Raw genomic sequence first — 12,336 nt, 5'->3', positions numbered from 1 at the left:
CGAGATCTGATTAAAACTATTGGAGTTATCTTTGATAATGCGTATACATATGATATGCGTATATATATGCGATAAAACTTTACTATTTTTTCGTCCACCTACATTGTATTACTTGTCAATATAATTTAAGTCGGTTTTTCTTAGTTTGCCTGCTAATACAATTATATTACTAATTGTTAGCATTAAAACACCAATAAATATTCTAGGCCTCCAAGAATCGACGAACGAGCCCAACCGTACATTCTCCGCTCACCCCGACAAGATATACATCATACGTTTCCACCCGACCGCTTCTGACCTCCTAACGACAGCCGCTCACGACCTAACTATCAAGATCTGGGATCTCAGCCAAGAAACACCGACAGCGGAGATCACGTTGACTGGTCACACTGAACAGATATTCGCACTCGATTGGTCGACTTGTGGGGAATATCTAGCTACTGTTTGTAAGGATGGATACGTACGGGTAAGTGGTTTTGGTATAAGTACTTTCAATATCTATACTTTTTATGACTCAATTAAGCATTTTAAGTTTGAGTAGTATTGATTATAAAGTATATATTGTACTTGATTACGCATATATTTCACTCACCATACTTTAAGGGGTTCAATTAAAAGCGATATAACTTGTTAATGAGTTTAAAGTTGTGAAATTTTACTAAAATGAAAATAAAATAATGAAAAATGAAAATGAAAAGGATATAATTTTATTAATATATACATTTTAGAAGATACAAACGACTTCTCTTATAAAACCAGTTATGAAAAAAAAACCTACCTACTCCTATTAACCTCTACAGATATTCAAGCCTCGCTCCTCAGCAGAGCCGTTGAGACGCGGTCCGGGCCCGGTCGGTAGTCGCGGAGCTCGCATAGTGTGGGCGTTACACGACACACACCTCGTGCTCACCGGCTTCGATAAGTAAGTGTTGAACATATGGAGTTAGATGGTATGGTGGTAGTTGTGGTTATAATGAGATTACTCACTACCACTGTGTATATTATGATTATAATTCAGAAGGGGTGTGTAGTAATTTTCGGTGTAGGTACCTTTATGCAAGCCGGGTCTCACGTCGGGGTCACCAGTTTGGGAAAGTGTGAACAATCAGGGTGTTAAGTTTCTCATCTACCACTGAAAAGGGAGGATCCTTCGACCGGACGGTTATTGTGTCTGACGGGCTACCGGCCCAACGGTTGTTGTCGAGATCTTGTATATATACTCAATCACTTTGATAACTTTGATAGCGCGATGTAGGATACGTCAGTTTTTCTCTAGTTTGTATGCCGCGTGATAGATGTCGCTACATCCACAAGGGACCTCACGTGGTTGTAGCTCCTAGGGGTTGATGAAAGATAGAAGCGGGTGCGATGAAGGCAATGGTGGGGTGGGGGAGGGGTTCAGTTGTGATATTGCAAACGCCATTTAAAATACAATCTACTTATTTTTATCTGTCACCTATATATGGATCTTGATTGGTTCGAAATAAATAATTTTATTTATTTAATCTTTCAGGGTGTCAGAGCGTCAGATACTTTTGTACAACGCGAGCGACTTATCAACACCGGTTTGCACTGTTGGACTTGACGTATCACCCGCTATTCTGCATATTCACATCGATCACGACTCCAACACGCTCTTCCTGACTGGTCGGGTAAGTTATTAATTTGTATAAATAAAAGTTACTCACAGATCGTACCAAGGCTATTTCCTACGTGAAGAGAAACCTATGCACAGCAGGGATCCCCCTGCTGTTCAGGCTGAATCGATTTATCAATAAATCATATATTTTAGAATTGTGTGGTAGATTTTTTGGGGGGGGGGGGAATTCCTCATCCACCATTGAAAAGGGAGGATTCTCCGACCAGACGGGTGTAATGTCTACTGCCCCCAACGGTTGTTATCGGGTTCTTGTATATATTGTTAATTCTATATATATATATTTATTATACTTTTCTAATAATAATGTTTATTTGAAGGGTGATTCCACAATATACTGCTACGAAGTGACTAGCGAGGCGCCGTACTTGTGCGCGTTGTCGCACCACCGCTGCGCTACCTTGCATCAAGGAATCGTATTCCTGCAGAAGAATTTGTTAGCCGTTGAAAAGGTGAGTACAGACCATTTTTTTTTTTACTAAAGGAGCCAGAGCTCCTGGGGAAGGTCGGGGATAGGGTTGACAACGCGCTTACAATGCTCCTGGTATTGCAGGCGTCTATAGGGTACGGTATCTGCTTTTCTGTTGGGCCCTACGCTTGTTTTCAACCTCTATAGTATAAAATAAATAATTTTACTCATTTTTGAAGGAAATTTTCCCTAAAATTTTTGTGTGTAACAATAAATCATGAGACTTATTACTATTTATACATATGGTTTATTAATTGGGTTTAGGTTTTATTTAATTGAAACTGAGTAAGATTTCTGATATGAAATTATTTTTTTATTAATACACTAAAACTACAAGACCTCATGATAATAGACAAGTAATAGTCAATAAGAACAAACCAGAAACACCAAGCGGCAAGAAATAGAATCTTTTTATTTTTAATTTACAGGCATGGACATAATAAAATTTATCACTAAATAGGATTTATATTTTAAGAGTTTCAATAAACCGATTAATAAGGTAATGAATGTGTTCAAGAATACACGAACAAACTGCGCATTACCATGAAAAGGCAATTTACTATGACCATATTAGATTGTAACTGTTTGTTTAGGTGGAGTTTGCGAGAGCGTTAAGGTTGACGAATGGTACCATCGAGCCGTTATCTTTCACCGTTCCAAGAATAAAGGTCAGTTATGTTAATTTTTTATGGTATGACATAGTCATAAATAAATATAAATATTGTGCATGTGGAATATCGTTTGCACTTTTTGGCAGTTTGCATCGTCGATGTTTCCAAACCTGGTTCCAAAGCTGGTTTATAACAAAGTGTAATACATCACACCAGATAGACATTGGCTTTCTGTTTCGTTCTTTACCGTCTGATTATGGATACCATCCAAAATGTTCTGAAGAACTTATACTTGGTACCGTCTCACTTTTACTGTCGCGCCTTATGCCTGATTTGCGTCAAATGTGTGGATTTCACGCTCATTTTTTTTCCACGTACTTGCAAACTGTGAAATAAACTTCCCCTTGACGTTTGTCTGCGCACTGTTATCTGGGGCGTCAAGTGGCCTGACATCTTTTCTCTCAAAGACGACGATGCACGCGTAACTTCTCTAATGTTGCTGATGTCCATAAGCGTCAATAACCATTTCGCATTTTGTGATTGTCATGCTGTTTAATTCTTAGGCACTCTTTAAAAAAATCCCACATAGTTGTAACATCAACATGACTGTATAATGATGTGAATGAAGACGAGTGTATAATCACGTCACTTTCGAAATGTTTTTTCGTACTTTTAAATATCAGGCAAATTATCGTCGTGTTCTCCCGCAGAGCGAGCTGTTCCAAGACGACCTGTTCCCGCCCACGCTGGTGACGTGGAGCCCGTGGCAGAGCGCGCGCTCCTGGCTCGCGGGCGAGCGCGTGGCGCCGCGCACCGCCAGCCTGCAGCCGCCCGGCATGGAGTCGCGTGAGTACTAGGCTGACCTGCGACTGACCCGCGACTGACCTGCGAATGACCTGCGACTGACCACGCTGTGACGTGGATCTAGTGGCAAATTGTCATTGTTCATATACTTTTAAGCCAACAACTATCCCATAGTCTTTCTATTCATACTTCACTGTATATTTTTAAAATGTTGAGCAATCTAAAAATCTAAAATTTTAAAAAATTATTGAAAGTCAAAATTAAAATCAAAAACAGCTTTATTCAAATAGGCCCCAATGAGCACTTTCGAATAGTCATTTTACAAATTAAAACTTTCAAAATAAATTATTATTTTTGTAAAAGTTCACTTTTACAAAAATAATAATTTATTTTGAAGCTACCACCGATTCGGAATGTAGATTCTGCAGAAAAGAATCGGAAAGAAACTCCGCAGTTACTCTTTTGAAAAATCATATAAACTGTGTTTAAGTACAAAATTAATAAAATCTTGCATGAAATACAGCGTCACTAAGTCCGTCACATCTTTATCAACTATACACTCGTATGTAATCGTGCACCGAATAATAGGCTTTATCTATTATTATTTTTTTAATATAAACTTTAAATTTATTTTGAGACAATTGAAAAATTGTTTGTGGGATTTTATTATACATGCAAATACCATAACCCAAAAAGGAGACATTTATTTTGCGCAGTCGGAACCTGGGAGTTACAATTTTGTTATTTCTTAAGCTATTTACATAAACTTGAAGCTAACAACTGAATGTATTTGTAGTGTCGAGTCAACAAGCCACGGCGCCAGCCAAAGAAAAGCCCCCGCAGAAACCAAAGCCGGACCTCATCAAGTCACACGTACCCATGGATCCCAAGGAGAAACAAGATAGCGTAAGAATTATTTAAAATACAATATTTTTATCTTTAATGAAGTTTACCTGACTGCAAGCTTTAATACAAAAACTAAGTGTTAATTTTTCTTATATCCCTTCAAAGACTGAAGAAAAATAATGTATACAAAGGTTTTTTTTTTTTAATTTCTGACCATCCAAACATTTGTCAAATAGCGTCCATTGGACTGATTTTTTGATTATTGCCGATGATATTTTGCATAAATAAAACTCCTGATAGACATCTAAAACCAAAACTTTAAAAGTTATCAAAAATAGTATGCTATACATGTGGTTTAATTTAATTATTTAGAAGAAGAAGAAGAAGAAATATACTTTATTGTGCATAAAAGTTAAACTACATAGGTATCTTAAAAAATAAAAACTTACTAAATAATAATATGCACAAAGGCGGACTTATCGCTAGGTAGGCGATTTCTTCCAGACAACCTTGGAGTAGAGGAGATTTTAAAACAAAACATTTAGATAAAGTCATAACATATTTCGACTTTCCCTACGTATAATATCGAAATTGAAAAAAAGGCACTACATTTTTTACGCTGAATGATTTGTTAAGTATCAATAATGAGTATAAACTCATGAAAAATGTGATTTAATGTGTATTTTATAGCATTATCTCTTTTTTTCTTTGAAAATATACATAAAAAGTAGTTTTTTCATGCAATAAAAAAATAGAAAAATTTCAGTTTCGATACTGTACGTGGGGACAGTCGATTTATTTGAAGTGACATTTTTACTACCCTTATTTTTAAATGTAAATTAAATTATTCATTTACTACACTTACTTCCACAGATAATGAAAGCAATGAGCGCTAAAGTGACAATGAATCTCAAGCTGGAACAGGACAGCATGGAGGGGGTCGACGAGTCTGAATGGGACCAATGAACACCCTACATTCAGCGAGACCGAATGAATGGAAACATATGAATTATTCACTGAATGTATTTGAATTATAATATTCTTAAACCATATTATTATCGAAGTATTTTATTTGAAAAAATAATTTTAATGATGTTTTGACGATATTTAAGTTTATTTCAATCAATTGATTTTACGTAAAAATATTTATTTTTAAATGAATTTTTAATTTAAATATAATCAGTGAAGACCCCTGGTGCAGTAAATATAAGCAATTACACCATATACTTGAATAAAAATAAATAAATACTCCAATGACATTCCTTACGACGCTCGATCTAGTATAAAACCAATAGAAGTATTATTCATGATCTCAGTGGAAAGTCATCAAGAAACATGTTTATACAAGTATATCGTGTAACTAATTAGTCCCGTAATAGTCCATATCCAAGGATACCCGAGTCCTCGAGCTAGGTTACCTAACCGCCCTAAGTGTTTTGATACTCAGCCTACATGCGATATTTTATAGACATTTTTCTAGCGTATACCTATTTTTAAATATTGTAACTATAGCATAGTAAATAGCCGATATCACTTTTGATAGAACACTATTGTTTTATTATTTCGACAGGCAGAGACGTTATTGTAATGTCTAGATTTACTTGAATACAAGATACTAATCGATAACTATATATAACAGCAAATTTATTACAGATCAAGCTATTGGTATTTTAATGGATAATATAATTAATAATTATGTAATTTGCAATGGCAAATCGTTAGAAATAATTGTGAAACTATTGCTGTCAAACTGCGATTCAAAAGCAACTCAAAAGTCAAGCAATCAATCTCTTTCATCATTACAGCCTATACAGTCCACTGCTGGACATAGGCCTCCACAAGTTTACGCCAAAAATAACGTGAACTCATGTGTTTTGCCCATAGTCACCACGCTGGGCAGGCGGGTTGGTGACCGCAGGGCTGGCTTTGTCGCCAATCAATCTCTTTAATAAATTATTGTTACCAAATGTGTTCGTTAAATTGTTTTTGGAGCTATTTATACAAAATTGTGTTAGAAAAAGCGATCGGCAATTGATAGTATTAACCTATAAAGTTCGATAATTGCGCAAGAATTGTGTGATTATTGTAAATTTTCTGAATTTTAACTAACGCCAGGTGCTAAATTGGGCTGGCATGAAAAAAGAGATAATATGCAATCAATATGCCTGCGCTGGTTTGCCGTGTAATCTTGTATCTGTAAAGTCTGTACGTCTCTTGTCTGTAATTCCACTTGCTCACTTAAAAGACCGTGATAGCTTTATACTAACCTGATACTTTTACACGTTCTCAACTTAATTATAAGTCGACACGATAATATAACCAAACGTATAACGCATTTTTATATTCATCTGAATAGGTTTTGTATCAACTTAGAGAAACCAATTTGGTTTTAGTATCCCATATATTTTAGTGTAATAATAATAAAAATCACTTTCATTTATCATTGAATATACATAAGTTGCAATTATATAGATAAAAGAAAAGCTTTATCCTACCGCTATCCGAACGCGTAATTCTTTTATACGCTTAGTTTTAGCAATTTACCCTTGAAATGGATTACCTTTTAATTTTATTGAAAAAATACACTTTGTATTCATTTTTATGAACTATCAGACGTTAATTAGCTCTCTTTTAGTTTATCTTGTAATAGATATTTTAGAGTTTTATTCAAGAAAATATTTTTGTCTATCGCGAATAATTTAAAACTTTTAAAGTTTTGTGATTTCAATACAAGTGACCAAACATTGTGACATGCTCATTTTATGCTCATTAATACGTATTAATTTCTTTAATAATCTATGACATGCTTCAATTGATAGAATCATTAAGTTGGTATGTTGATCATATGGGAAAAATAAATTATTGGTTATACTAAAACTTATTTACAAACAGTGTTGATGATTTCAATTCGACGTCTAAAAAATCCTATCATTCCTACTTTTTGCCATAATTATGCATTTATTTACACAATGTGCTTTCGTATTTAATTATATTATATATTGCATATAGATAAGAATATAGGGTGATCCTATGTATTAGGGAATTGACGTAAATAATGTAACCGGTAAATTTCTATATTCATTATACATATGAAGTTATATATGAAATTTATATGTGATTGAAAGCGTTTAGTACCGCTAGATGATGCCATACATACCGTTTTGCTCAAAACGCCAAAGAGTTGTCGCAGGCATGTTATTTAATGTTTTGTATATTCGGGTTTAGATATTTTTATTGGATTTTTTTATTATTATTTATTTCCGTGGCCATTGACATTTTGTGGATATACGAAACCCGTTTTTTCAAGATAGACAATGTGGATATGATTTTGAAATGGATAGGATTGATCACCATTTATGGTTACTGTTCCTGGACTACGAGTCATATCCCGTATCATTGCCCGAGTTTATTTAATAACATTATAATATGTATAATATATACAATTGAAGATTATACGATTTCATCCGCGTAATTCGCGATCCCGTGGGAATGTCGGGATAACAAGTAGCCTATGTGTTATTCTAGATCTTCAGCTATCTACGTACCAAGTGTCATTAAAATCGGTCCAGTAGTTTTTGCGTGAAAGAGTAACGAGTATACATACTACATTTGCCAATTACTGCACTTAAACTTCGGAAGGTAGTTTGAAGAGATGATTGATTAAGTTTTGTGTAAATTTTTACAAAGATAACATGAAAATGTATATAACAATAAAATGTTTATGGTCATGGAAACACTTTGGACGATTTATAAAATCCGGTCAGTTAATACTTTAGACACAAGCCATTATTCCAAGGCGATATTTGCAAACTAAATTGTTTTTAAAAAACGAATTTAAATGGCTGAAAGATTTTTTTTTCATTGACTATTTATTTATAATTTTCTTTACAATATTTAAAAACAACAGACATATTGTTTGATATATTTATGTATTATTATAAATTATTTTAGTTTATAATCTTAATAAATCACTAAGGCTATAGGTTTTAAATTTGTATAAACGCACCAGGCCTAGTGGACGTCCTTTGTTGCTGTCTCTTTCGCACAGAGCTAAGTGCGAGCAGGACAGAACGATGCGACGTACATACGCTTTCGTATTACTTAAAATATGTATAGATGTAATTTGCTAGTCAAGTTATTCTTTAATATCTAATATGTATTACTTAAGGTTCATATTCCTTTAGTTTATTGTATTTATTTGAGCGAATTTTTATTGTAACGATATAACTAACGTTTTGATAAAAATTAGTTGAATAAATGTCTATTATACTGCACATTCTTTCATATCAGTACGAGCTATAAGCAATTACTTACAATTTAATAAACAACGCACCTTTGGTACTATACACGCAATAGCTGTAAACATTCTCATGAAACTAATATTGTATTTTGAAATAAGTTTATCAAAAATAACGCTGAATCACGCCTTTAGACGTAAATATCAATCATGACGATGTTTTGATCATAAGAATTATACCAATCAACGTTTTTAATCATTTTTATTGCTACTAATAAAACTATTTGTAAACTCACGCAAGCGGATGTAAAATTTATTTTGAAGTACCCGCCAAATATTATTATCTTCTGAGCATATGTGCGTATGAGTGTGTATGGGTGTTTCTATCCATATACAACTTGTCTCTTTGTATGAACGATTTAAAGTGTTTTGAAATAATTATGAAATATATTAATTATGATACTTATATTAATTAGGATTTTAGATTTTTGTTTAAGTTAGTTTGAAGTGATTGGTCTGTCTTTTGAATTTGAATATGTGACACACAATCTGTAAAGCGTTGTATTTAAAAAGATATATTTGTTATTTATATTACAAGATGATATTTAAAAAAAAGTAGGACGTTTTTCTGGAACATTTCATAAATTCAGAGGTTTTATTACTTACTATGGCATTTTATGTTTAAAGGCGTGTATACAGCGGTTTGTTAAGCATTTAAAAAAAAAGTGAAAACGACGAGTGAGTGTAATAAAACTTTAAATGTTTTTTCCGTCTTCCTCCAACTTGAAATGACTACATTAAATCTCATATATTGTTAGCACAAAAACAACTTCTCTCTCTTTCCTCCCGTACCAAAGTTGTGAAATGACAATAATTGTTTTTTGTATCATATTATTTTTTAAAATAAGTTTTTTTTTTTCACCAGTGTTGCTACAATCGAAAATCGGTGCCAATTTTTGTGATTGAATTCAATCGGCGTTTTACAAAATAAGTAGCACTGTGACGTCATTGTACATACATACATAACTGTTAATTTTAAATTTCTGTGCAATTGATGTAACGTTGAAAAATTGTCAAATCTGTAACGAAACCCAAACGTAACCTCGGTATTGTGTGAGTGCGTGTAGTTTTTCATAATATTTTGTAAACCAACAGATATCCCTAGCGGTAAGGTTCAATATTTGGAGATATTTTATTACTTTGCATTTTTTTATTAAATCTCTTGCTAAATTTTGTTGTGTTTCATTTATAGTAATAATTAGTTACTAATTTGACCTTCCTTTTCTCCTTTTCCTACGTGGATGAAGAGGCCATCAGTCGAATGTTCCAGACTTCAGTGTGATTGTACCAAGTTGAGTAATACTGAACTGAGCTAAACTGTAATAGCCAGTAAAGTCCCATTTCTTGGTAATATAAATTATTAAACTATAGAAAGCGTTAAAAGCATTCTCTACGAGCCGACTTATAATAATATCTAATGTACTAGAGCTGACGTTGGTAGGTGAACAATACCGGAAGCTGAGCTAATTAATATTAGCACAAAAGGCAAAAAGAGATAATAAAAAAAAGTTTGTATAAGTGACCTAATCTTCTCTAAGATGTTTTAGGAAAAACAAAAAGTTTTTACTGAATTTTGAATTAAAAGTCCGAACTACAAATAAGTTTGAATTTGGAACTCCCGACTTAACGCAATATATTGTTATTATAACCCATGTGAAATAATGCATATGATGAAGTAGGTAAATGTAAAAATGAATTTTTATTCTTTATAATAAAAATAACAGAATAAAATAAATTCAATATTATCAAAATGTGAATGAAATATATATTAACAATAATTGTGTTTGCAGGCAAACGAAAAAAAAACCGACTTCAATTACATCGACAAGTAATACAAGGTAGATCGACGAAGAAATAGTCAAGTAACTACGCGTTATCAAAGATTACTCAAAAAGTAGTTATCAGATCTCGATAAAATTTAAATGTGACCACCTGATAAACATCAGATTTTGATTAAATTAAAAATTATCAAAATCGGTACACCTAGTAAAAAATTATGCGGATTTTCGAGAGTTTCCCTCGATTTCCCTGGGATCCCATCATCAAATCCTGGTTTTTTTTATCAAGGTACAATATTAGGAATATTTCCTTTCCAACAAAAATAGAATTATCAAAATCGGTACATTCAGTAAAAAGTTATGTGGTATAATACCACGTAGGTCGACCAAAAAAGCGTCAAGTAAAAACGCATTATTAGATATAACTCGATAAGTAATTGTTAGATCTCAAATAAATTTAAATGGGACCAATTGACACACACCATCTTTCGATTAAAAAAAAAATTGACGAAATCGGTCCACCCGGTTAAAAGTTCTGATGTAACATACATAAAAAAAATATGGTCGAATTGAGAACCTCCTTCTTTTTTGGAAGTCGGTTAATAAAAGCAATAGTTATATACGGTATTAATTAAAGGCGTACATTGTCAAGAATGCTGACAGCATTTTTTCGGAAATTTAAACAATTAATTATCATACTCGTAACATATCTGTAAACATAACTTTTCGATCCATCCATTATTACCAGACAAAATTAGTTTTATTTAACATTAATGTATTAGACCGTGTCGATTTCAAAGGAAAAATAGAGTAATTAGTTCGTACAGTAATTTGTTTACAAGTGTCTGTCTGACCATGAAATAATCAAAGCAATCCCACTGGTAATTAGTGTCTCAAATGTTTCCCGCACGCGGCCTCATTAATTGGTGTAACGAAACCGAAAACATTCGTTAATTGTCGTGGACTCTTGGCTACGACCTACAGATAACTCTATTACCTAATCATTTGATGACTAGTTCTACTCAGTTTGATGAGGAATTAAAGACATTTTGATTTGGCTCTCGAGGGTATTAATTTCTTTCTTCTTTCAATGTTAGTTATGAGTTTCCTTATGTAATAGTCATTCCCAAGTAATTTAGTTATTATGATTGGAATTAAAAAAAACAACTTAGTTTGGTTGTCCTATGAAACGAGACAGCTTACGCTGCTCGAAAGTTTGAGAAGTGATGATGACGATGAAGGCTGCGCTGATGTTCATACTCGGGATCACCAGTTTGGGGTGTGAGGAACTGGGTGTTAAGTTCCTCGTCCGCCATCGAAAAGGAAGGATCCTCTGACCAGACGGATGTTGTGTCTGGTGGGCTACTGCCCCGACGGTTGTTGTCACGTTCTTGTATATATGTTAAATTGCTCTGATAACTTCGAATTCGATATCGATGCGTGCGCTGCGCCTAAATACCATTGGTTGCAGGTTTAATTTCTGCAATCTTCATTCTTCAATTCGTCATTCCCGATTTATACAAATGTTTGTTCCCGGGCTCAATGTCTAAGCCTGTGGGTCTCCCCCCGTGTCTCGGAGAGCACGTTAAACTGTCGGTTTCGATTGTTATCATAAATTTCTGATAGCGATCATTATTCGTATCTCTGTATTCCCACATAGCCGCCAACCCGGAGCAGCGTGGTAGATTAAGATCCTACACGGAAAAAGTCGCCAATGTTCAACAAAATAGATTGATTCAGTCCGTAACAGCGTGGGATGTTACGGACGTATAGGCTCGTAAATATAAACACATAATTATGCCTCTATGTGCATATCTATGTAATTATGTAATTGCCTGACTGTTTTACATGTTTCTGCTTTTGATTTTAATCAA

The 12,336-nt window shown here is 33.8% G+C and overlaps 1 protein-coding gene across 1 annotated transcript in view; it reads left to right on the top strand.

Moving 5' to 3' along the window:
* The window catches only part of LOC123662655 (coronin-7), a 32,957-nt gene extending 27,518 nt beyond the window's left edge, over positions 1 to 5,439 (top strand). The window contains exons 15-22 of the mRNA XM_045597462.1: positions 207 to 466; positions 801 to 922; positions 1,514 to 1,652; positions 1,978 to 2,109; positions 2,720 to 2,794; positions 3,448 to 3,583; positions 4,338 to 4,447; positions 5,261 to 5,439. Of these exons, the coding sequence (XP_045453418.1) occupies positions 207 to 466; positions 801 to 922; positions 1,514 to 1,652; positions 1,978 to 2,109; positions 2,720 to 2,794; positions 3,448 to 3,583; positions 4,338 to 4,447; positions 5,261 to 5,353 (1,067 nt within the window). The 3' untranslated portion in view covers positions 5,354 to 5,439. The remainder of the gene's footprint in view (positions 1 to 206; positions 467 to 800; positions 923 to 1,513; positions 1,653 to 1,977; positions 2,110 to 2,719; positions 2,795 to 3,447; positions 3,584 to 4,337; positions 4,448 to 5,260) is intronic.
* The last annotated feature ends 6,897 nt before the right edge of the window (positions 5,440 to 12,336 follow it).

Source organism: Melitaea cinxia, chromosome 19 (genome assembly GCF_905220565.1).
Source record: "Melitaea cinxia chromosome 19, ilMelCinx1.1, whole genome shotgun sequence".
NCBI lineage: Eukaryota > Metazoa > Arthropoda > Insecta > Lepidoptera > Nymphalidae > Melitaea > Melitaea cinxia.
The sequence above is the reverse complement of the archived record's forward strand: the minus strand, read 5'-3'. Positions and strand labels throughout refer to the sequence as shown.